Genomic DNA, 26572 nt, shown 5'->3' on the forward strand with positions numbered 1-26572 from the left:
TGCATTTTCTCCTGTTCAACTTTACCCAAATCTAAAAGGTCACAGCTTATAGGCCAGTGTAACACCTCATTTGAAAGCTAAGACCTACAAACTCATTTAAACAGATCTTTGCCCTTGCATTTTTGTTGTGTTATTGTCACTTTTTTGACCTGTCTTTTCATTGCTTTTTCGTCATTTTTTGTTACTTTTTTGTCACATTTTAGTCAATTTTTTGTCACATTTTTGACACTTTTATGTCACTTTTTCGTCACATTTTTGTCACTTTTTCGTCACATTTTTTGTCTCATTTTTGTCACATTTTTGTCACTTTTTCGTCACTTTTTCGTCACTTTTTTGTCTCATTTTTGTCACATTTTTGTCACTTTTTCGTCACTTTTTCGTCACTTTTTTGTCACTTTTTTGTCACTTTTTCGTCACATTTTTGTCACTTTTTTGTCACTTTTTTTATCACTATTTTTGTCACATTTTTGTCACTATTTTTGTCACGTTTTTGTCACTTCACTGTTCATTCTCGTGTTTTTTTTTTTTTTTTAAGAAGCTTTTAGATTTGGGTAAAGCCAAACTGGAGAAAATGTGCTAAGTTCAGGTGGGGGTTAATCGGTTAAATGTTTTATGAATGTTTTGTTTTGTTTTGGGCCATTTAAAAGTAAATCTCGGTCCACTAGACCTGTGTGATTTTGCGATATATTGTTTCTTCTTGCAAAAACAATAAATTGCCGACATGTCATGCATCACATTGACTAACGTGATGTCCTCTTTCTGGCAGAGTTTGGACAGGGCTTTGCCTGGGAGCCCCCCTCGTTCAGGGCCCATGTTGGAGACAAAGTGATTTGGCGGTGGACCTCGCCCCGTCTCGTGGACCTCAAGTATTCAGTCTTCAGCGTCTCCAAACCAAGTGGTCGAAAGTATGAAGGAGGGCCTTTCAACAGCGGGCCGGCCACTCCCAATGGTAAAGTTATAAGTTTAACACTGGCGTCTAGACATAGAATAGTCTTTGTTCCCGTCACAAACCTGGATGAACAGAGGAGGGCCTAATCAACACTTAGTTGAGGTCCCCAATATGACGGCCTCTCGTGTTTAGCGACCTCCAGCACAAGTTTTGAAATGATCTCTCATTGCTTTGCTCGTTTCTTCTTCTTCTGCTGCTGCTGCTGCTGCTGCTGCTGCTGCTGCTGCTGCTGCGCTGACCTGTATCTCCCAGAATATCTTGCATGAGTAAATTGCCATTACCATCACTACATCTTGATCAGTTCTGCATTCAAACTATTAATTACTGTATTTGTAGAACTATCGATTGTTTAGCATGCTGTTAAAAATGGAGGCACTTTTTTTGTTTTTAGCCATGTTTAGTCGCCAGCAGAGGGCGCACTAACCAAACTTTGAACCCAAGGATTTTTTTAGACTTTGTGCTTAGAAATTAGACAAGAAATTACGATAATAGTCTCTTTATGTGGCTTTTTGTTATGACAGTCAGCAGCACAACAACAACACCTGTCTCAAGCTCAAGCACTCATTGGGCCAGATCTTGTGACTGGCGCAGTCCGTGCGCAACTGTAAACGCAACGTGGCACACGCGCGATCTTGCATGTGGCGCAGGTTTTGCGCTCAAGGCTGCGCCATTAGGGAGAGGCCGTTGTTAAAGAAAAAGAAGCCGACTGAGGCGTGGTTTATTACAAGCAGCACTCGGAGCCCCTCTTCTGTGGCAACCTTCACATTATGTTCCTCTTTACATCACGCTGACTTGTCTTCTTCCTTGGAATCTTTTGGTACAGTATATCAACACGCACACCCCTAACACCAAAACAGCGTTTACCTCCTGATGAATGAAGCGCATCAGTGGAGGTCGTTGTAATAAGCCTCATGTTTCCTTTTTACATTGTTGCGCCTTTTGTAGCCACAGCTCAGTCCAAAAGAAAGCAGTGCATTTCACAAACGGGGGGCATAGAAAACTTTTTTTTTTTTCCAATTGAGCCGCTCCAAGAATCCTGCAGCTCGTCTGCTCTACAGCCTGCGCTATGAACCACAAGATCTGGCCCTTTGTCTCCCCCTTCACCCGCACTCTCTCTCCCTCCCTCTCTCCACAGGCCAGTTCGCCTACGTCCTCACTAAGCCGGGTTTGCAATACGTCAGCAGTGGTTATGTGGATCGCGGGAATTCCAAGTTCCTGCAGGGCAAGATTCAGGTCCTGGCGCAACCAGACATGAGCAGCAAAGTGGTCCTAACTGTGGCTGGAGTGGAGGCCAAGCACGGTCCAGCAGGTAATCTGAACACAGTGTCATTCACAACTTACATATGCGTCTTTATGCATTTGGAAAAAAGAGGAAAAGATTGTGTAAATAAAGGATAGCGAATTTTAATATCTGTATCGTCAGCAGATTTGTCTTTATGTGCATAGTAATACACCGTCCTAACTCAAGTCACTTTTTAACATCCCAATTTTTCACAATACAAAATCATTCGGGCTAGCATTACATAAAGTCAAATTCCACTTTACTCTTCAGGTTCTCATCGCGCTCGCCGTTCGGCCCAGGCCTGTGTCGTCTCCCCTGTGTGCGCTCAGACAAACCAGTCGTCGGGCGTGTCCTTCACTTCGTCAGCCTGCTCCACCCCCTCAGTGACCTCCATCTCCCCAAACCAGGGCACCTACCACCAGACCATCCACATCCAGGGCACCGCCTTTGGCAATGAGTCCTGCGCCATCGAGGTACAGTTTCATTCATCTAAATGACAGCTCCAGATCTGATGCTTTTTGCTGACCAAGGCAAAACTAAGTTTTCTTCTTTTTTATTTAGTGTGAAGTGTCAAATTACCTTCTACGATCGGATTTTATTAATATGTTTGTGCACAATGTGGAGATTTGATCATCTTTGTAATTGGATTAGATAGGCATTAAAGGTACATATAGCAGATTTATTTACAATCAAAGAAAGGGAGCACATACAGTATATGGGAACATATATGGGCAGCCCGGTAGCACAGCAGTTAGTACTCATGCTTGACCGTAGGAACTTTTCTGTGTAGAGTTTGCATGTTCCCGTGTCTAGACCAGGATGAATGAGAGTATGTTTTAGAGTGTGAGTGTGCGACAGGCAACAATTGAGCGTGGTGTGTTTACATGTATGAGTCCCATGTATGTTCATTGTTGCATCTGAAAGAGCTAAGTCAAGGCTTTAAAACATGTTCTCCCACAACTTCCTAGGCCTCAGGGGAGCTGAGAAACTTCACAATGAGAACTGGTTAGCTGCAAGTTTGTTTAATACAAGTTTCCCTAAACTGAATATAAACATGCTGCATGTCATATTGAAGCACAGAACCTGCAACCTCGGCTATTGTATTTTTGATCGCTACGCAAAATGCCACGGCTAGCAACATCATCAACATCAAATCTGGGACAGAAATTATGATTGAATCACCTAAAGTAATACAATAAAATCAGCGTTTTTTACGGGATTATAGAGTATCGGCCAAGCATATCAGCATCGGCCAATAAAAATCGTCATCGACCTTAGAAAATCCCATATCGGTCGACTTCTGTTAAGTAAGGATTAAACAACGAGGAGCCGTGCATTCGACGGTTATAATGCACGACGCGGAGTGCGAAGTGCATTATAACCGTCGAATGCACGGCTCCTCGTTGTTTAATCCGCTTATACCATGGTCCCACAAACGTAACATTTATAATAAGTATTTGCTTCATTTACTAAAGTCACTAAATATGCCAGACCACCGGGACTATTTTATGTGGGTTATTAGCCGGTCACTGAAGGCTCGTCTCAGAGCGAGTCATTCTCCGCAGCTATTACGAGGATCTCAGTCAGGCGCAACCAAACAACATAAGCACACGCTGCATCGCCAGAATCACAACACAACAGGACTAACCCGGCACTTTTCCGTGGAAGTAAACACCGATATGCGGCACTCGTGGGCAGGAGTTATTTCACTTTTACGCTGTTTAACCTGAAGCTAGCTAGCTAGCTCAACGAGCTCAACTGTTTATGGAAACAGCTGCGGTGGAGTCTCTTACACTTGGGCCCCACGAACTGAAACTTTTATGATTGACTTTACTAATCCAGACAAATATGTTTAAATGCAGGATCATTTTATGTACGCCTGAAAATCATGAATAGTGCCTTAACCTTTTTCAATAGAAATGTAAAGCTCATATTTTATTAACAGTAGGCTAACCTAGCTGCTCACTCTCCTCTACTTCCCATTTATCAAACATTTTGTTTTGGCCAAAAACGTTGAAATTAATCAAAATCCATCTCATACGTTCCTGTCAGTCACTAATTACGCCTTTATCTGATTCAGCTGTGTCATGCGTTGCTATGGCGATGCCCACAGCGGAGTGATATCCCAGTGATTTAACTACCGGACTACGTGTGCGGTTATACGAAAATAATGCACGCTTGTTAGCACCCACCAGCCAATCAGAATCGAGTATTCACCCAGACCATGGTATAAATTGTTTTGTGGCACAGTGGCGCAGCTTTTAGTGCTCTTGCCTCACAGGAAGAAATGTATTTCTGTGAGTGAGTGGTTAGTGGTGGTCAGAGGGGCCTTGCTTCCATCTCTCTACCCCAGGGCAGCTGTGGCTCCTATTGTCACTGTAGGCTGAATTAATAACAGCTTTGTAAGACATGTCACCGTGTAAAGTGCAATACAAGTGTTAGCCATTATTATGATACCATTGGAAGCTTGCAAAATCCCTGAAATAAAACATGAATATGACTTGGTTCTTCAGGTGACGGTGGGAGGTGAGACTTGCCACGTGATCAACAGCTCGAACACAGACATCTACTGCCAACTGAGCGCGGACAGCCAGCTCTCCGTGGGTGTGGCCCACCCGGTCGAACTGCGGGTCAACAATTTGGGCAGAGGTTTAATCCAAATACAGGGAGACATGGAGTGGCGCTTTGTCTTGCTCCCCGTCATCGATTGGGTCTGGCCTCTCATCGGCAGCACCAACGGCTACACCAGGCTGGACGTCCGCGGCTCGGGCTTCTCAGACGGCGCTGTGACCACGGCCGGAGTAAAGTGCCCCGTCGTATTTGCCAATTACACCCACATCACCTGTGACACCTCCAGATCTTCCGTAACCTCAGGAGATGTCGTCTACCAAATCGGCGCCATTCCCAGCACGTGCCTTTCAGATTGCAGCTATGAATACTCCAGCGATATCACCCCGTTTGTCAACAGACTTTCGACTTATAGCATAACCGGTCCGAGCACCGTTGAGATAATCGGGGTCGGATTTGGAAACGACAGTGATGTGTATGTCACCGTTGGCGCTGAAGAAGCAGACGTTATCGCTGTAGCCGACGACAACATTACCGTGTCAGTGGGCGCTCTCCCGGCCGGGGGACACCGAGCCAAAGTTATAGTGAGAAGCAAAGGTCTCGCGCACAGGCAGTTCACGATAACCAGTGTAGCTGAAGCCGTCCTGTCTCCGGAGGTGGGCAGTGTAGAGGGAGGGACCCCGCTGGTCTTCACAGGAAACGGCTTCGCTCCGGGGAACACCAACGTCACGATAGGCGGGAACCCGTGTGTCATTCAGAACGTGACGGCCAGCGAGCTGCGGTGCCTGACGCCTCCGAACAGCGAGGGGTCGGAGGAGGTGGAAATCCTGGTGTTTTCTCAAACGTATCCGACTCTGACGTTCAACTACTCCCTCCAGCACACACCGGTCATCAGCTCCGTCAGTCCCACCACCGGTAAGTATGTGTACACAGATAAAGAACCTTTCTGAATCTATATGAGGTAAAGATATGCATGTATATTACAGTATTACAGGAAAAAAAAAAAGCACAAAAATGTCTAAGTTCAAAGTAAAATCTGCAGCTCAATAGAATTACAACCATACACTGTGAAAATATGGACATCGCTTTTATTTGCTGAAGCCTAATAGGAAATGGGGGCAGGCTCCGGAGGTTTCTACCTTTTTGCTCCTCTTTATGTCATTATTGAGTGCAGGCTTGTCATTCTCAGCTGCACATGTTTGTCTTAGTCCATCACTATTCGACTGTCTATGGCTACAATTTAGGACAAAAATACACTTTCATTTATTTCACCTGAAAAGCAGTGGGAGGAAGTAAACACTTAACACATTTAATCCCACACCTAATCTCTACATTTCTATCACATAACCTGGTCAAACCAAATGACATATCAAATACTTGCAGAGCAGATATTCCATTGCAGCTGTTGAAATTGAGACTACGTGAGGCATATTTTTGTGCATAAAACATAAATGTTTAATTCTGATATAATAGAAGCACATGTTTTTTGTTTGTTACTGATTAACAATTAACCCTTTATCACATCCAAGCACATGTTTGTGTCTCAATGTAACTTTTTTTTAAAGGAATAGGCCACCGTTTTTACATACTGAGATATGTTCTTACCTTAGCTTAGACGAGTTCTTTTGTACCTGTCTGGTCTTCACACGTACCTTCTATCACGTAAACACAGCGCAGACGGCGTTAGCATTTAGCCTCTCCTCCTTTCCACTATAGCTCCAAACGAGGTGAAGATAGAAGCTACCAAGCTCTTCCAGGTTTTCCTTATTTAAATATGGTTACGTGAAGTGTTACTTGATCAAAGTATAGTTACACAAAATTAAACAATGTGGATTTTCTAAGCGGATAAAAAGGGGAACTATATTGTAAGCCGTAATAATACCAGGAGTAGTTCGAAATCCGTGCATTAATATCTTCACTTCACTGTGCAAATATCGAACTACTCCTGGTATTATTACGATATAGTTCCTCCTTTAATCTTCTTAGAAAATCCCCATTGTTTAATTTTGTGTAATTATACTTTGTAGTGTAACACTTCACGTAACCATATTTAAATAGGGAAAACGTGGAAGGGCTTGGTAGCTTCTATCTTCACCTCGCTATAGTGGAGAGAGGGAGAGGCTTAATGCTAACGCCGTCTGTCCTGTGTTTACGTGATAGAAGGCACGTGTGACGACCAGTCAGGTACACATGAACTCGTCTAAGCTCAGGTAAGAACATATCTCAGTATGTAAAAACAGTGGCCTATTCCTTTAAGGTGTGATGAAGGGCTAAGGAACATTAATGCGAACATATAATTATCTCTGTTTCTTCCTGTTTGCATGCACAGGCCCCAGTGGGACCCTCATCACTTTGACCGGTTCAGGGTTTGGCACAGACCAGCAGCTCATCTCCGTCACTCTGCACGGTGCGCCCTGTGCCGTGTCCTCGGTCACCGACACTCAGGTCCAGTGCACAGTGGGCAACAACCCTGGAGGACCATATCCCATCATGCTTCAGCACCAGGTCAAAGGTTACGCCCAGTCACAGGTCACCTTCAACTACGAACTGACTCTGAGCGGCGTCCTGCCAAATGAAGGTCAGCAAAAACGAGACGTTTTACTCTGCACTGCATTTAGTTTATTTCGCAATCCAGTCTGTCCGTGTACAATGTTATGGTATTTCTGATTTGTGTTGTTAGGGAGTTTTGGAGGCGGAGCCCTGCTCTCGGTCCAGGGCTCAGGATTCGACCCAAATACCGCTGTGGTCCAGATCTGTGGCCAAGAGTGTCGAGTGGACAGAGCATCATCAACGTCATCCCAACTGTCCTGCTACTCTCCCTTTAATAATGGTATAACTCAAAACTATACCCTGTATTACATCCTATTTAGAAAGCAAGAGGGTTCACAGTCTTTCCACATAATCCTGCTCAAGGTTGGGTGGGAAAGATTGTCATTGCGTAATAATAAACCAGTCTTTTAATGCTCTAATGGAAAAATGTTGTCTGTGGGGAATGACATTGTGCTTTGAGCTGTAGGAAAGAGGCAAGTGTTTAAGAAGTTGACTGACCTCTATGGCCTGTGATTGTATATTTTTTAAACATGACTCCAGGGCTTTCTACATTAAGTCACTGTGAGTACATGACTCTTAGGACAAGAAGACATGATGTTATTCTGTTGTACTTTATTACTAATTCAAGTTCAAGTTTATTTGCCATATGCATCAAGTGCAGGGTACCAAAAGCAATGAAAAGAGTTTTGCCCTGGCCCTCTCTCTGCGGAACAGGAAACAAATCTACATATATAAAACACAACAAACTATATTTAGCCATTGGCTTTAGTGGCCTTCTCATACAGTAATTGGGGTGTATCCAATTCAAAGTTATTATCATGCTAATCAGCATGTGTCTGGTTTACTATGAGGATGATTAAAATCCCTGATGACTTGACTTTTACAGCTTTTAACCATGTTACAATATTGTTCATCTTTGAGTAATCTTTGAGTCTTAGCAGCGCAGTGGCAGCTCCCAAACAACTCCTCCTGAGGCCATACGTATCCAGGAAATGCTTTTCTCACCTCTCGATATCATGCTAAACTTAGTCCATGTACAAACAAGTGCCTTAGTTTCACTGCTGCTTTTTACTGAAACAGCTGCATCAGAAGTTAAACGACTGGATATTTTTGTTTTAGCTGTTTTAGATCAATATTGCATTTTCTAACCAACAAAGGGTAAGATAATGATAAAGATGTGATTGAGATTATTATAAAATACCCTGCAGGACTTTTGTTTTACAAGAATAGATGGGATTTTTTGTTTTCTCTCCTCTTCAGAATAATCTTGTTTTATGTTCATCTCGTAGACTCTCAGTCTGAGCTCAGCTGTGCAGTGAGCGTCTCTAATCCGACACAAACCATCAACATGTCGAGCGGCTTCACGTACAAGTCCCAGCTCACTCCCGTGATCTCGGCGGTCTCGCCCAGACGTGGGGGCACTGCTGGAGGCGTCCTGCTCACCATCACTGGAACCGGTTTCAGGTGCAGAGACACAATGAGACAGACACGCCCTGTTTACGCGCCACTGGACACACATTAAATGCTTGACTTACACCACACAATTGCATTTGTCTGGAATCATCTATCACCCGGGGCACTCTGTGATTTATACAGTCGATCAGGCACTTGAAGCATTTGTGCATGAAAAGTATGGAGGATGTTCAAAGTTGGTTTAGTGTGACAGAAGAACATGAAGTATCACCTCTGGTGTGACAGTGTGGCTCAGTGATTAAAGCATTCACCCTCAAAGCTGGAGGTCGGTGGTTCAGAGCTTGGGCAGTGAATATAGAGAGTGACCATTGAAGAAGGTTGGAAGCCACTCCTCCATCAGTCTACCCCAAGACAGCTATGACCACAGAAATTGCTTACCACCACTTAACATATTCTGTGAATGAGTAATGCCTGTAACTGTAAGGCAACTTTGAGCCCTTTGTGAAACTAACACATTAAATAAAAGCAGGGCTGTGTGATGTGAGAAAGAAATGTCATATTTCATCAAATATGCCAATAAACCATTTAATGCACTACCTTCCATTAAGTAAAAAAAAATAAACAAAAACATCAGATTCTGTCCAGAAAGATTTATTAAAATACAAATCAAGACTTAATGGGCTGTAAAATGACTTAAGTTTTAGTCAGATGGAAGTGATTTCATTGTGGCTTCTTTCTTCAATGGGCCCTACTATTGCGATGGTGGTAGTTTGGCAATATAAGCCCTAGTGTATTGATAATTACGGTAATTCAGATGGGAATAGGACACACACACGCTCATTCTACAGGTATTGACCCTAACCCTGTGTGAAAACTACTGTAATAGTTTGGGTTTGGAAACACACAGACTACAAAACTCATCATTATCCTTAATTATTTCCATTCTATTTCCATGTTATTACTGTGCTTGCCATTCGCTGAGAACTCTCTTTATATTCTCTTTTAACAGCACAACTATGAGTGAAGTCAACGTAACCATCGCTGGAGTGGTGTGTGACGTACAGTCGGCCAACACCACACACATCCTCTGTGTGACCAACGCCCAGCCCCAGTCCCAGAAAACCAAAGTCCACGTCAGCATCGGAGACTACGGCATCGCCCGACTGGTGAGGTCTCCTAACACTGCTCGACATGTCACAGCATCGTGATAGAGCTTCTGTGTTACTATGAGCTTCAACAAACTTACTTGATGCTAAACAAAAGGGGTCACAAGATGATTTTGAAACAATATTTTTTTTACATTTCTGACATTGAATTTGATGTATTTTTTAACCAAAAACAGCATATTTTAGTGAAATGTCAGAATACAGTATCCAAGCCAACATCATGAAACCAGATTTTAAATGTTTTGCACCGTAAATAATTATAAATGCTTTGTAATTTTGGGGGTCGCGGCCTGAAAACTTTGGGAACCCCTGGTTTAGCTGTAGTGAGGTGGTAGAAACTAAAAGCAACTAACCACATATATCCCATCATCATTTGTCCTGCTCTGTTTCAGTGCACGAAGAATGTTCTAAATAAAATACTTACTTTGTTTTCATAATCTTAATCTGAAATATCATTAATAAATATGGGAATGACTGCGCTAATGGCTTATCTTTTTGAGTATGACACAGTCACAATTTTGCACTTCACATTATACCTTTAGGTCAATCATGGGAAAACAAAAGAAACAAAAATATAAAATCTGTATAATTGTTTCTTTTTAGGACAATGCAGACTTCTTCTACATTGACGTGTGGTCGTCTCGGTTCACGTGGGGCGGACTGTCCCCGCCAGAGAAGGGCACGTTCGCCGTTATCACCAAGAACCAGACCATCCTCCTGGACACGAGTACTCCTGTGCTGAAGATGCTGCTCATTCAAGGTGCACCAAGTTACGACTTTCATTCACGTTGCATCACGCATGAGTTAATCAAATAAAGATCTCACTAGATAATTTTAATCTTGGACAAACACTTGTACTTAATGACCGCATGGTTAATTGAAAAATAATGTAATAATTTCACCTGCAGTTCCATATAGTCAACACTGCAGAGTTTATGATCGCTAAAAATAGATCATAATGCTGCGCTTATGGCTTTTTTTTGCCACAATTTTCTATGAGCACAATATACTGCAACAAGACACAAAGGATTTCACTCTATTATAACAGCTTTTGTTCAGGGCCTTTAATTTGTGTGTTTTTGTGTCCTTAGGAGGCACCCTGATATTTGATGAAGCGGACATTGAGCTCCAGGCCGAGAACATCCTCATCACTGATGGAGGGGCGCTGCAGATCGGGACAGAGGAGCAGCCTTTCCAGCACAAGGCCATTATCACCCTCCATGGAAACCTGCGCTCCCCCGAGCTCCCAGTGTACGGGGCCAAAGGGCTGGGCGTCCGAGAAGGAACACTGGACATGCATGGTATGAACACACACAGGCGGATGGTCTGGGTTTGAATAATGTAAAATGATGGTATATGATGGTATAAAAGTGCCATTATATAAAGCCTCATGAGGAGCAGGTGGGGGTGTGTAGCTTCTACTGACTCATTGGTTTTAGTCCCCACCATGTTGCCGTACAGAGGATGAATTCTGTGACCCCTAACACCTGGAGGAATTCAGTCTGACCCAGATCTATTTCAGCCTGACAGTTTGTGATTGGCGGGCGCTGTAACAGGAGTGTTGTCCTTTGGGCTGGGAGTGAAGTCTAATCACTGACACTACAGCTGCCTCCTCCTCAGGCCTCTGTTTGTGCAGGTATCCCTGTTCCTGTCACATGGACGCATCTGGCTGAGACGGCACAAAACGGCTCCAACACTCTGAAACTGAAGGTTCCAGTGACCTGGAAACAAGACGACGAGATAGTGATCGCCTCCACTGGACATCGGTACAGCTCACTCGTCACTTTATGTCTGTGGCACAGTTTCTGACCAAAACAATCTCAAGTGCTGGTTGATATTTTACAATACTATAATGGCACAATGAGAGATAAGAGATAGATCAGATCAGTCTTTATTGATCTCACAATGGAGAAATTTATTTGTTACATTACAGATATAAAATTAGTTTATGATATTTTCTCGGTGCTAGCGTGTTTTTTTTTTTTAACCAACTAGCACAATGGCAGCCTCTATTTCCTTCTTCAACTTAAAAAAAAAAAACTCTATCTAAAGAAAGTATGATTAATATGATTATTGTACTCCACATTTGTTATTATAATAATGACTTTACTGTCCATAAATAAATGGACCATACTATAATCTGTATGAAAATGGCACCACTGCTTGTTACTTAATTTGTTGGGAGTCACTGGCAAAGACAAATGTAGTAACACTGACTTTCTGAGCTAAAAGTTTCATAACGGCTGAAACCGCCCTGAGGAGGAAGTCAGGATTATACCTGACCCGACTTAATCCTGTAAAGAAACTGAATCCCTGAAAAAAATATCTGCTGTGATTTGAGAATGTACAAAACAGCATCAGTGTCTGGCCTTAGGGGGCGGGGAAACACATCCAATCAATACATGTCAATAATTGTAGTATTATTATTGCAATTAGGAGATAATCCGAATGGAATGAAATGTATTGATGAGAGAAATAGATATAATGCTGAGGGATCAGTCACTGCACATGTGCAAAGCTCTATACTGACTTTCTTGTGAAATTGATGAATCAGTCAGTTTGCTAAACATCTCAACTCACATTTCATTCCATGAATTGTCCAAATAAAATGAAAACATTTGGTAGGAACAGTGCATGTTAATGAACAAGCCACACCGGATTATAGCCTTAGGCTATTTTCCATTCCTCTCTCAGACACGCTCTCATTCATCCTGGCCTATTGTACATGTTTTAGTGGTAGGGGAAACCGGAGTACCCGAAGGAAACCTACGCAGACACAGGGGGCGCATGCAAACTCTACACAGAAATTTCCCGTCCAGGTGGGAATTGAACCCGGACCTTCTAGCTGTGCAGCACGAGCACTAAGAGCTGTACCTCCATGCCGTAGTACAGCGTAGTACTATTTTCCCCCATGAGCTACTTTTACAAAATCCTGGCAAAGAGCTACTTACGATACATAAGTAACTCTGGGACTTTAGAAGTATGCCCTGGACAGTACACAAAGCATGTTTGTAGATGATACTCAACATGTTCCTCGCTCAGAGAAAATAAATGCACCCTTGTCTTCTTTCTGTCATGTTTTAGTCACAGTCAGCGAGAGAATGAGGTGCGTAAGATCGCCTCAGTGTCCCAGGACGGTCTGACACTGACCCTGACGGAGCCGCTGGAGTACCAGCACCTCGGCGTGGAGGTCACTCTCCCCGACGGGAAGCAGTATGAGTTCCGTGCTGAGGTGGGGCTGCTGACCCGCAACATCGTGTTCAGAGGCTCCGAGGACATGGACTGGTCAGAGAAAATCGAGGCCTGTCCTGCCGGTTTTGACACAGGTGAGCATTGCAGTATTTTTATTTTTTTGTGTCTGTTTATTTTTTTATTTACTTTTCTGTGATAATAATAATAATAATAATAATAATAATAATAGTCTGCACCATTGGCACATCCACATAACACCAATTACTCACTCACTACATTCACACAAGCAATGTAGGTGAAGTGTGGACAAGATAACAGCCGACACCCGCTCTACCATCTGAGCCACTTTATGTGCCCCCGGGACGACGCCAATAGATAATATATGAAGGAGTTGGATGATGTACAGACTTATTTTCTGTATAGCCTTAGAAGTAATCAGGATTGAAACAATAAGACCTCCAATTTGTTCATATCATTTGCTCTTTCGCAGGTGAATTTGCCACTCAGACCTGTTTCCAAGGCCGTTTTGGAGAAGAGACTGGAAGCAACGAGTTTGGAGCCCACATTATGTTTCATTCCCCTGAACCAGGCAAAAACCTGGCAAGAGGCAGACTGTCGTACATCGAGGTGAAATATACCTGCATTGTTTAAAATTAATTTCAGATTGTTTTTCAATTCTTTCACATCAAAAAAAAAAGTCCTGATTTCTCTTCATTCAACTTTGTTCATAGTGCACCTTTTATGCACAAGTGCTTCAAATATACAATTATTAAGATTACCACATAGAAACAGAAAAAGTAACCATTTCATATAACAAGTATACAGTATACAAGAGTTGAAGAGTAGTTACAAGCTATGCTCATGAAATAAAAAAAGAATGTTTATATTTTTTATTATACTAAATAAGACTCAAGGAAAAGATTTTCAGGTATCGGGTTTCATAATTGGGAAGCATTGAAGGAAAATGCATTGTTATTCCGTATGTTGGGAAGCACCAGCAGACCAGGACCAGCAGTTTTGTTTTTATTAGCAAATTTCATGTTTAATAACCCAATCCATGTCCTCAAAAGGACCCAAAAAAGGGACGCGGACCCTTTTCTGTGGGTCGCAAGCCTTTCCCAGAAAAAAAATGTTTTTCGACATTTACCTTCTAAGTATAAAAACACAACCTGAAACTGTTAAAATATCTGATATCAAGATTTCAGCTTTTTAGGCTTTATAAATGCATTATTGTAAGGAAAATACAATATTGGACATTATGTATGAGAAATTAAATTCGCCACTCGCTCTTCTAAGGTAATTGTAGGTCCTGACGCCAATATCAGATCTAAATGACTGCATAATTCAATAACGCAGTTTACTGGAGGTTTATTTGATTTGATTGATGATATGTCTTTATCCCCCCCAAGGTGACCAACGCGGGACAGGCCTTCAGACTGGGCCGGTACCCCATCCACTGGCACTTGATGGGAAACATCGACTACAAGTCTTACGTGAGGGGCTGCGCCATCCACCGCACGTTCAACCGCGCCGTGACCATCCACAACACGCACCGTCTGCTGGTGGAGCACACGGTCATCTACAACATCATGGGGGGCGCCTTCTTCATTGAAGACGGCATCGAGACCGAGAACATTTTGCAGTATAACTTAGCGGTGTTCGTCAGGCAGAGCACCAGCCTTTTGAACGATGACGTCACCCCTGCCGCCTACTGGGTCACCAATCCCAACAACATTGTACGGCACAACGCGGCGGCCGGGGGGACCCACTTTGGCTTCTGGTACCGCATGCACGAGCACCCGGACGGCCCGTCTTTTGACCCGGATATCTGCCAGCAGAAGGTCCCCCTGGGGCAATTCGAAAACAACACGGTCCACTCTCAAGGCTGGTTCGGCCTGTGGATCTTCAAGGAGTACTACCCCATGAAGAACGGTGGTTGCAAGTCAAAAACACCTCAGCCGGCCATTTTCAAGACGCTCACCTCTTGGAACTGCGAAAAAGGAGCTGAATGGGTCGACGTCGGGGCTGTGCAATTCGACGGCTTCGTCATGGTGAACAATGAGAAAGCGGGAATAGAGGCCAAGCGCATCCTGCACTTCGCAACCAGCACTTTCGGACCTGAGGGGGGCGCTGTGATGTCCAACAGCACCATTGTGGGACATGTGGATGAGCTCGGTCTGGGAGACGACTATTGCACCACGAGGGGCATCATCGCGCCGCTGGACGACGGACTGAGTGTCATCAACACCAAATTCATCAACTTTGACCGCAGCTCTTGTGCCGCCTTCGGAGTGGCCAGAATCGATGGAACATGTTTGGACAACTGCGGAGGGTGGGCCGTGAGGTGTTGGGACACAAAGTACTACAGCTCCCCGAATAAGGCGGGATTCAGGTGGGAGCACGAGGTACAGCTGGTGGACATGGACGGAAGTCTCACAGGTAAACTGCAACGTCTTTCCTGTGTCATTAATTACATTTTTCACAAGTTTTGTCAAAAAAGTATAGACAAATTTAAAGCAGTACTAAGTAACTTGTTTACCTCAATACATCCTTTCCGTAGTCTCTCTGGGGGTAAGACAAGTGTTGATGGGATGGTTGGGGGTCTTTCATCTCCCTCTGGTGTCTCTGGCCAGAAAACCACACATGCAACTTTTCTGCCTACGGGTCGGAGGCCCCAATACACACTAATGGAATCACGAAGAAGAAGCTAACAGGCTAACTGGCAAAGCTAACTGTGGGCTAGCACCACTTAAACAGTATTTACAGCCAAGTTTGACTGAAAAAAAAAAAGATCTCCATTGTGTAATTGGATGTACAATATCCCTCTCTCCCTTTGTCTTTTCTGTCAGCGTAGTATTTACTCTCACGGACAATTAATAAGTGAAAAACTGCAGCATGCTACGACCTGCAGTGGCGCTAATGACCTCTAGGGGCATGGGTTACTTAGTACTGCTTTCATTGTAGCCAGGGTCCTGTGAAAAGAGTTACATTTAAACCTTTGTAGATTTTACATAAAAAACAAATGATCAAGTTTTAATCTTAATCCGTGTTTCAGGAAAAGCGAATCAAAAGGCGGTTCCGACCAGCGGCCTCCTGGACCCGGCCCACTGCACTCAGAGCGTGGAGTGGAGCACGGGCTTCAATGGATCTGTCTGTGACGACACCGTGAACTTCCATCGTTTGGCCTTTAAGAACCCCTCGCCTTCTTCTCTGGAGGGACACGATGTGCTTTTCACCAACCAACACGGCATGTACTCACTTCAATGAACAAATGTGTAGTAGTTTACAAAAGACTAGACGTTACGCCACAACATTATTAGAGTGAATTTGCCCACAAAACAATGAGGCTCAACAGTTTTGGATATTCCCTTATCGTATCTCCTCTATAGAGTTTTGTTGTTTACTTGTTTAATTGTTTCGAATCACCCACAGGCAGCAGCGTGTCCCATTTCATGAAGAAGAGGATGACCCACAAACCTGGATGGATGGCTCTGCTGCCTTCGGGAAAAACTTATCAGTGGATCTGGATCAATGGAGAGCAATTTACAAACATCTCCTACAGGTCCACCTACTACGGGTTTAAGGTACCTCTAAAAACAACATCCTGGTCCCCAACCTTTTTTGAACTTGTGTTGTTCATCATGTCCCAATGTTTTGCTAATGTAAATGTGGATTGAGTCTTATAATTTTGTGATTTGCAGACGGACGAGTTTTTGATCATGGGGCACAACTTAACGCAGAGCCCCGACGGATTTGACATCGTGGACGAAAGAAACGGATCCTCGTCGCCTTTGAGCTTCAGCCAAAATGAAAACGGAGACTGGTACTTTGACGAAAGCGACAACACTGTCTACTACATGGGTTTGTGCAGATATTAAATGACTCCTCTATTGTGTTTAGTGCTTTTACCCTCACGTCTGCAAAGGTTTCCTCCGGGTGCTCCGGTTTCCCCTAACACTAAAACATACGACTTCTCTGGAGCCGGGTCTCACCTGAAAAAGAAACGCTTGCGTCTTTGCAGATGAAAATGGTCCAAATGCTAAAAAGTGCATTAACTTTAGTCAATCTTAAAGGTGTGTTAATTCACAACAGTGTAAGCTTACATCGTACCCGTCTTTACGTTGAAATAAAGTTACTCTTAAGTATTTCGGCAATTAACTTCTTACCCCCCACCTGAATTGAGCACTTTTTCTCCAGTTTGATCAAAGCATCTAAATAGCAACGAAAAAAAGGATGAAAACGAGGGAAAAAAGCGACAAAAGAACCAACAACAAAAAAGTGCGGAAAAGCAGCAAAAGATGCAACAAGAACGCAACAAAAAAGTGACAAAAACACGACAAAAAAGCAACAGAAAAGTTTTGAAAAAGCAACAAAAAAACAACAAAAACATGTCAGAAAAGCAACAAAAATGACATGAAAACGTAACTTTCGAATGAGGGATTACACAGTTGCTCTCCAGTCAAGAAGCTTTTAGATTTGGGTAAAGCTGAACTGGACAAAAAATGCACTCGGTTAACAGTATTTTAAAAAATTGATTAAATGTCTAATTGTAGCTTCATTTGTTTAATCTACAACCTACAAAAAGAGAGTGGACAAAAGTACAGAATTACGACTTTGTATGTATTTTAGAAACATTACAATGCAGCATCTGTTTTTTCTCTTTATCTTTTTGTTTGTTTATCTTTTTATTCTTCCAGTGTCTGGTAAATCGAGTGACTCCCGGAGCATCGGAAGCGCAGACCGGTCCCTCAGCGATGTGGACGTCACTCTGAGGGTTTACAGATGCTTCTACCCGGACTGCATCGAGCCCACCCCCGCTCCCCCCGCCACTCTGGCCCCCCTGCCCGACAGGAGGCCGTCCGACTTCATGTGAGCCCTTAGAGCAGCCAATTTCATATGAATGCTATTGTGTTTGAGACCTAAACAAACGTCCCATTAGACTAATTTCAGAAAAATATATGTCAATTATCAGGCCTTTGTATGGGGGAATGAATCTAGTTCAATTTGCATACTGTTTTTCTATTGTTAAAAAAGCCTTTTTAGATTTTTAACATCACATGGTTTTGGTAATGAACACAAAGAATATTTCTGCTACTAACTTACTGTTCACATGAGAGTCTGAATTGTATGTTATTTAACAGAAATGTTTAGTAACTGTTTGCCTTTTTCTTGTTTTCTCCAGTCGTTGGTCTGATGCCTCTTTTTGGAACAAGTCGGCTGAGAATAACAACACAGTGCCAGGAGAGGGCGCTGATGTGGTCATCCCAGCAGGTAACCTATGGAGATCGCACATCATTTAGTTTATAACAGGACTAGAGCATTATCTTATTATTGAGATGAAGATTAAACTTTATTAATCTCACTATCACGTGTTAAGGCTGCTCAGGACGTAGTAAGTGTTTTTGATTATGAATAAAACTTCCCCAACAGGAGAGTGGATGGTCTTGGACACCAGCACGCCTCCTCTGAGCAAACTCATCATCAAAGGAGTGCTGGAAATTCCTGACGACTTGAACACAACGAGCAGCAGCCGAAGGAGACGGTCGACGGTCAGCCCAGTCGTCCTCAACGCGATTCACGTCTATGTGCAGGTCGGTCCAATCAAAATTAGCTTTGACCAATTCTACCTCGTCTTTGCCGTTTTGTTTCAGACTTTCAAATCTGAACTAATGATGTAACTCTTAATATTAAATCTATAATAAGTGTTTGATGTTGTGAAATTCCCAGGGAGGGCGGCTGTTGGCTGGTTCTCCTGATTCTCCGTTTGAAGGAGAGCTGCACATCATACTGAGAGGAAACCACCGCACTCCTGACCTGCCTCTGCCCAATGGACCCAACCTGGGCTCCAAAGCCCTTGGTAAAAACACATGATTGCTCTGTTTAATTAAGCAAAAACTGCATCATTAACCCGAGGAGTGTCGTTTTATACAGTATGGCTGAAACTGAATGAAGCTGTAAGCAATGTATGTATAAGTTTTGAAATATTTGGCATTGTTCATGATAGAAGGTATAGGAGAAAAGTGAAGCAATATAAATGTGTTATTTGTAGAGCACAAATCATTCACAAGGCAAGATAAAATAAATAATAATAAAATAATAATAAATAATAATAAAACATCACTATATTAATGTAATGAATTAATTACATTAAGATCGAAGAGTGTAGATATACTTTTCAGTGTCATGCACAGCTAAAAAATAGCCTTGATTTGAACATTGACAGAGTTGAGGCCTGTCTCACTGGAAGTTTGTCTTAAATTTTAGCTGCGAAAAACTGAAACACAGCTACACCGTGTTTAGTCCTGTCTCTGGTCAGGAGACCTCTCTTTGACGTTCTCAGAGCCCAAGATGGTTCTTATGGCTTTAACATGTCAGAGATGGGCTTTAATACGAGACTGTGAAGAGGCGTGTTCACAGGCAGAGCTGTTTTAAAGTCTACTCTCTGAGCAAAAGGAAGACAAGCAAAAAACGTTCCGAAAATGCTCCAAAATCGTGACCTCTTCTGTGTTACCTCTACAGGTGTGTTCGGGACGCTGGAGCTCTATGGAAAGCCGCCCAATGTTTACCACACCAAACTGTCTGCCCCCTCGGCAGCTGGATCCAACACACTGACACTGGCCCAGGCCGTGGACTGGCAGGTCAGAACTACACACCTATCTATTTTTGCAGGTCCAGAAACAGATCGTGAAGGTGCAGGAAGAAGAGAGAAGATCTTTAGGCTACAGAAACAATGATGCTAGAATGTTAAAGCATTCATAGAACTATGTAAATGTAAAATTCGGTCCAGGCCACTGTTAAAATAATGAAATGCTTTATACCCCATTACAAGTAACAAGTTATAGCAAGTTGGATACATTTTCTTTTGGAATGGCAAATCATTTCTAAGATTGTGATTTGTGCAAGACCTTTAAGAAACATCCCTTTGTTTTAGGTCGGCGATGAAGTGGCCATTTCCACCTCCAGCTACAACCCCTGGGAGACAGAGAAACGTCACATCTCTGCAGTTTCCTCGGACGGCCTTGTCCTGACGCTGGACAAACCTCTGACCCACACTCACATCGGTCAGTGTCATATCGAGGCAAATCTACACAGAAATAAAACAGCATTTATTTCATTTTCTCACCAATTATCTTAAAACAAGAAATTGGATTGTCATGAAACAAAGTAATACTAGTAAACTGTTTAAAGATGAAATAATAAAGTGAGTGACTGGCCTACCCCTGCAGGTGAGACCCACTCAGTCCCTGGAACTGGATACAGCTACACTTTGGCCGCTGATGTTGCTCTGCTGACCAGAAACATTAAAATCATGGGTGAAGAGTATCCAGACATGATGGAGGAGTCGTTTGGAGGCAGGGTCCTGGTGGGCAGCTTCTCTTCGCCTCTCGACGGAATAGACTACAAAGGTACATGTTACAAGTGCTTTTCAAGTGCAGTTTGTGGAAAATGCTTTTTTTTTGCTCAAATCGAAATGTTTTATTTCCTAAAGGCAAAGCTCAGATCAGGAATGTGGAGTTTGATCACACTGGTCAGGAGGGCTGGACCGACGACTATGACCCGCGATACTCTGTGGCTTTCCTCAATATGGGCCAGGTACATGATTTGTCTTTATAATCAATTTCTTTAATATGACCTGATTATAAATGTAGGATTGTTTTATTGAAGAACGTCCAAGCTGAACTCTCTCCCTTCCTCTCTCTCCCATCTGCTTCCACCTGCTTTCACAAACTCTATGTATATGTTTTATTTGAATGTTTAAGAGTAGGGCTGGGCACCATTAAAAATACCAGTCTGGTATCAAAAAAATAAAAGTATCGAAAGCAGTTACTGAAAAGAAACATTGAATCTTTATATTCAAGTTTTGATGCTGTCGGTCACCAAATTTAAGAGTGAAACACAAGTTAAAAAAAAAAATGAAAAGAAGGGGAAAACATTGGGGAGTAATTAGGGAGGAAAATAAAATAAAAAAAATGGGAAAATCAATTTTGAAAAAAAAAAATGTGATTGGATTTTAGGGGGGAAAATGGAGGGGAAAAAAGTAAAACATTTGGGCCAAAATCCCCAAAAATTGAACAACAAATTAAAAAAATTAGGGGGAAAAAAGTAGAAAATTCAGTAAAAGTGGAAACATTTGTTAAAATGGGCAGGGGGATAAGAAAAGTGTTTTTTTCTGCCCTTTTGTAGTTAAAGGAAATGTCTTGGTTGTTTCACCTCAAAGAAATGATACAAATGCAAAAGAAATTAAATGGAAGGAAAAGGAATAAATTAACATTATTCATCTGTTTTCTGGTTCTGTCTGACAAATAATTTAGCATAGGTATCAAAAAAAGTATTGTTCAGAAATCGGTGTCAAAAACCAAGTATCGTTAAAGTGATGGTATTGGAAAAAAATGTAACAATACCAAGCCCTATTTGAGAGTGACGTAATTGTCCCCTCTGATGTTCGCAGGTTGAGGACACGTATCTTCAGGGCTGCTCTTTCCATGACGGCTTTTCTCCGGCCATCGGCGTGTTCAGCACCGAGGGACTTTCCATCGACGATAATGTGATCTACCACACTGTTGGAGAAGGTCTGCACCGCTACTTCTGAGGAGTCATATTAGGGTCGCACAATACGAGCCGTTACAAGACAGTGCTTTAACCTCTTAACCCTCACCTGAACTGAGCACATTTTCTCCAGTTTGGCTTTACCCAAATCTTCCTGGTAATAAATGTCAATATAACACCAAAAATTTGATGAAAACGAGGAGGAAAATGTCAGGCCAAAAAAGAGCAACAGAAAAGTGGTGAAAAAGTGACAAAAAAAGTGACAAAAAGCGATAAAAACTCATTCCTAACTTTCCCAATGCAATCCTAAAAGGAAGAAGTCACAGTAATGCTAACAAAAACTAGCCTGCAAGCTCACTATCGATGTAAATGCTTTTTGTCTTTTTTTCACAAACCAAAACAATGAAGTAAGTAAAAGAAAAGAAAGAAAAGAAGAAAAAAAGAAGACATTGTTTTGTCATCATTAATACTAAATCAGGATCAACATTGAGCTAAAATGGATCAATCATGACTAAAACTAAGCATTCACACATTATTTAAACTTTTGTTTTATAAAAAAGTCAGTAAATCTCAGGTGTACTGTGGCTATATGTGATATATTGCGTCACCTAATATTGGAAAAATGATTTGGCCATACAAAAATAATTTGGCCATATATTGTGCTTGCCTGGAAAAATCCAAACTCAACCGAGGGTTATCGTTCTGGGTCATATTGTGCAGCCCTACGTCGTAGCAAGTTAAATATGTTCTACTTGTTGTGATTTTGCCCGTTCAGGCATCAGGATTTGGGGCCACAACATCACAGTGAGAAGAAACCTGGTGATGATGACGCTTTGGACTGGATCGTACCAGGACCGAGAGGAGGAATTCAACTGGGACTGGACCGCTTCCATTGAGGTCCGTCACTGTAACGACACATTTATTACCATTTCATCTTCTTTTTATGTAAATTGTAAGTGTCAAATAAAGGTTGTTGAATTAGAAGTGCAAAATATGAAAATATAATAAGTTAAGCCAGTTTTGCGTTAGGAAATTCAGTGAAAAGCATGTGAGCTGTCTTTTAAAAACCATCACACCCTGAAAGAAGTGCTTATGGTGATTTCAGGTGAACAGGGGCACAGCTGTGGTCCTGCAGAACAACATCGTGGCAGGGTTTGAGAGAGCTGCGTACCGTATCAATGGTGAACCATGTGAAGGTAGTATCATAGTTTTTACATCAAAGTTATGAAATCCTGTTGATTAAAGAAAGTAACATTTTTCCCTTTTCTTTGGTAGAAAATCCCAATGAGATGTGGCTCCACAACGAGGCTCACGGCGGTTTGCACGGAGTCTACATGAACAAAGATGGCTTCCCTGGCTGTTCGCTCATCAGAGAGTTTTTCATCTGGAAATGCTTCGACTTTGGCATCTACTTCCAGGTATCGTCTTATTAAATTTACTATATTCCAATTTGTCCACATCTGAATATGCCATTAGAATAGGAAAACTGAATTATGTATTATTATGTTTTACTTACAGACAGAAGCCTTACTGCTAACTTAAGTGTGAATACTAAAACCCAATTTGGCTAGTAACATCTGACATTGTTAAAGCACATACACTAACCTGATCAGATAAGTGACCAGCGGGCAAAACTGAAACCTTGAATGTCACGTGTTTATCTATAGGTGGTCCCGAGCATTACAATTGCTAACGTCACACTGGTGGACAACGGTCTGGGCGTGATGCCTCTAATCTATGGCCCGCCCTCTCTCTCGCACCAATTTGAGGAGAAAAGAGTCAGCATTCAGGTACCAAGACAAGATTTTCTTTTTCATATATAATCTTAGCCTTCATTAAACAGTATTAACATTACAAAACACACACATGCCATGTTTCCACAGTCTTCCCTGATTGTTGGCAGCAGCCCCAACTTGAACTGTTCAGAGACGGCGCCCAGCAGTGACTTCAATATCAGGAACTCCGAGATGCATCGCGCTGATAGACCTCCCACAGGTACAAGGCTTTTGTGAGACTATTAAAAAGCATTAACTTGGCATACATTTAAATCAATTCAAAACAATCTGGAAAATAATAGCTCACAAGTTGCCAGTTGTAGCCAGTGGATTTTTTCCAGCCCCTTCTCATCCATGGCCAGCAGGTGGAGCAGGTGGACTGTTTTAAATATTTGGGGACAGAAATAGACAGAAAACTTTTAAAAAGGCGCTAGTGTTGAGATCTTTTAATATCTTTTAATATTTGAGACATGTTACCTTTGGTGTACATTTCACTCATTGAATCCATCCTCACATACAATATCTCTTCCTGGTTCAACTTTCTCACCGTCAAATACAAAACAAAACTCAATAGAATAGTAAACCAAGCCAGTCAGATCACCCAAACCCCTCAGACCCCACTCTGCGAACTGTAAAGGCGATCAGTGTGGAGGAAAGCTACTCTCATTACTGAAGACGCCACCCTCTGCATCACTCCTCCCCCCTGCTGCCATCAGGCAGGAGATACAGAACCCCACTGGCCCATAGAAACATCTACAACAAATCATTCATTCTGCAGTCGCTGCATTAAAAAACACCCGGTAGCACTGTACCTATGTTGATCTTTGTTATTTATTTATTTATTTGTTTATTTGTTTATTTAGTTGTTTATTTAGTTGTTTATTTATTTTTGTGTTATGTTTTGTAATGATGTTGTGTGTGTTTTTACTGATTGATTTCATGAGCCGTGCTTAAAGACAAATTTCTGCTCTCTGGAACAGACAATACTATTTTGCTTTTGAATATCGAAATGCACCCAAAATGGAAACAGTGAGGCTGTCAGGTTGTTATAATAGTTGAATGAGATAAGTTATATACAGAAACGTTCCTAAATACACATTTCTTTGTTTCTTTAAGGTGGCAGATGTGGACTTGGCTGGCCCAGTTTTAACTCTGGACACAACACAGCCCCAAAGAAGCCCTTTCCACTTAACATGAACTACAACGCCATTAAGGGGTTAATGACAGTCACCGGTGAGCATTACATCAACAAACCATTCCCCTATTCCCTCTCATTTACTCATACATCAGTGTCCTGCTCAGTATATTTAATGTCCAGATTTTTAAGGGGCTGACTCTGGGAATATAATCCAGTTCTTTGCTTCTTCCAGACACGACTTTTGTGGGTTTCAATTCAGTTTGCTCCGGAGAGGAGAATTACATGTTCATCACCAACTCCAAAAACGAGGATCTGCAGCACCCCATCGAAGTGTCCGGGATCAGGGTCGTGAACCCTTCGGAGAACAACACGGTTTTCATCCACAGAGCCAATGTGGGGTAAGGATCTTTAACGTGTGTGTGTGGGGGGGGGTCGGGGGGACAGCCAGTATGACTAATTTCATCGTCCACTCTCTCAGTAAAGTGAACCCGGCCGACTGCGTGGACATGGAGTGCGACGCCAAGAAGAAAACCATGTTGAAGGACTTGGACGGGTCCTTATTGGGCGCAGTGGGGGCCGTGGTGCCTCAGTCTGAGTTTGAGTGGAACGGAGATCCCAGGAGGGGCTTGGGCGACTACAGGATCCCCAAAGTCATGCTCACCTATCTCAACGGCAGCCGCATTCCCGTGGAACAGGTCGCACCTCATAAAGGTCAGGGACTTCTATGGCATTTAGTACAACTTTAAGATGCAAGTTAGCCATTTTATACTCACTACTGCCACCTCAGGTCATACATGTAACTGCACCTTCTGTATAAAGCTTGTACATGACGGCGGTTCTGAGCTCATTCTACACATTAGGACATTGTTGGAACATGTAGGGGGAGGAAAATACATAATTTTAACATTTTTAAACTCTGTGTAGTCCCTTTAACTTTAAGCTTTGATGTTAAGATTGTTAATTGTTTGGTTTGGTGTTTTTTGCATTGATTTTGCACTACTTCTAAAACATACATTAGTGTCAATATTTCCTTTTTTTTATTATTGCCCAAAACAGGTGTAAAGTTGAGAATATAATGTAAAGCAGTAAAGTTCACTGTGTTTCCTGCTGGTGTTCATTCCCAGGTGTGATCAGGAAGAGCTGCACGTACATGGGGTCATGGCAGAGCTACAAGTGCTTTGATCTGAACTACGAAATGTTGGTTATTGAGAGTTTGGACGCGGACACAGAGACCAGGCGCCTGTCCCCCGTCGCGGTGCTCGGAGGCGGGTTCGTGGACCTTATCAACGGTAGGACTGTTTTCTTCTGTACCAATCGTAAAGGTTTTCAATTCTGCCTTTTGAGTGTGACTAACAAGAACCCCCTCGCGTTTTGCTGTAGGCCCTCAGGATCACGGCTGGTGCTCGGGATACACCTGTCAGAAGAGGGTGTCTCTGTTCCACAGCATCATCGCCACGGGACACCCCTTCGACGTCTTCTTTACCGGAACCACACCACAGACTCTGCGACTCATGATGCTCAACGTCGGCCCCAGTGAGGTCTGTAAAAGAAAAAGAAATATTTGACGATTGTGATTTGAGTGTTGTCTTTTCAGAACACTGGCAACTTAAAATAATAAACATAAAAGCATAATGAAAAGTTACGAGCTGTAATAAAGTCTATACTGTAGACTGTTGTGATGGTCTAATATCAGAATGGAGAGGCTCTACTTTAACTATCAAATGAAATGAAGACTGTACAAACTAAGAGTGACTAAGAGTGTTTTGTTTTGTTTTGTTCTGCAGAGTGTGCTGGTGTCCATCTTCTACTCCAACCCTCAGCTGCTGCGCGTTTATGTCAACAATCAACTCGTCGCTCCGACAAACGCACAGTGGAACGAAGCCAACACAGACTACACTCTGAAGAAGCCTGTGACTCCAGGTACAACATTGTGGCTTCCAGCTTCACTCTCCACATTATTCACATGCTGCCTTCCTGTACCTCAAATACACA

The 26572-nt window shown here is 42.5% G+C and overlaps 1 protein-coding gene across 1 annotated transcript in view; it reads left to right on the forward strand.

Moving 5' to 3' along the window:
• pkhd1l1.1 (PKHD1 like 1, tandem duplicate 1) overlaps positions 1-26572 on the forward strand; it is a gene marked incomplete at both ends in the record, with an annotated part of 55526 nt that overhangs the window by 24331 nt on the left and 4623 nt on the right. Inside the window, 37 exons of the mRNA XM_079570402.1 lie at positions 767-949; positions 2085-2258; positions 2502-2704; positions 4745-5714; positions 7129-7377; positions 7480-7629; positions 8639-8813; positions 9772-9928; positions 10532-10688; positions 11020-11229; positions 11565-11694; positions 13013-13254; positions 13611-13747; positions 14530-15559; positions 16176-16371; positions 16557-16704; positions 16822-16981; positions 17818-17989; positions 18303-18391; positions 18551-18711; positions 18848-18977; positions 19640-19758; positions 20052-20181; positions 20347-20526; positions 20610-20713; positions 21570-21690; positions 22443-22564; positions 22773-22866; positions 22943-23085; positions 23335-23457; positions 23551-23662; positions 24559-24675; positions 24813-24978; positions 25059-25291; positions 25705-25869; positions 25961-26118; positions 26365-26500. Of these exons, the coding sequence (XP_079426528.1) occupies positions 767-949; positions 2085-2258; positions 2502-2704; positions 4745-5714; positions 7129-7377; positions 7480-7629; positions 8639-8813; positions 9772-9928; positions 10532-10688; positions 11020-11229; positions 11565-11694; positions 13013-13254; positions 13611-13747; positions 14530-15559; positions 16176-16371; positions 16557-16704; positions 16822-16981; positions 17818-17989; positions 18303-18391; positions 18551-18711; positions 18848-18977; positions 19640-19758; positions 20052-20181; positions 20347-20526; positions 20610-20713; positions 21570-21690; positions 22443-22564; positions 22773-22866; positions 22943-23085; positions 23335-23457; positions 23551-23662; positions 24559-24675; positions 24813-24978; positions 25059-25291; positions 25705-25869; positions 25961-26118; positions 26365-26500 (7446 nt within the window). The remainder of the gene's footprint in view (positions 1-766; positions 950-2084; positions 2259-2501; positions 2705-4744; positions 5715-7128; positions 7378-7479; positions 7630-8638; positions 8814-9771; positions 9929-10531; positions 10689-11019; positions 11230-11564; positions 11695-13012; positions 13255-13610; positions 13748-14529; positions 15560-16175; positions 16372-16556; positions 16705-16821; positions 16982-17817; positions 17990-18302; positions 18392-18550; positions 18712-18847; positions 18978-19639; positions 19759-20051; positions 20182-20346; positions 20527-20609; positions 20714-21569; positions 21691-22442; positions 22565-22772; positions 22867-22942; positions 23086-23334; positions 23458-23550; positions 23663-24558; positions 24676-24812; positions 24979-25058; positions 25292-25704; positions 25870-25960; positions 26119-26364; positions 26501-26572) is intronic.

This window comes from Gobius niger (genome assembly GCF_951799975.1).
Source record: "Gobius niger genome assembly, chromosome: 14".
Lineage (NCBI taxonomy): Eukaryota > Metazoa > Chordata > Actinopteri > Gobiiformes > Gobiidae > Gobius > Gobius niger.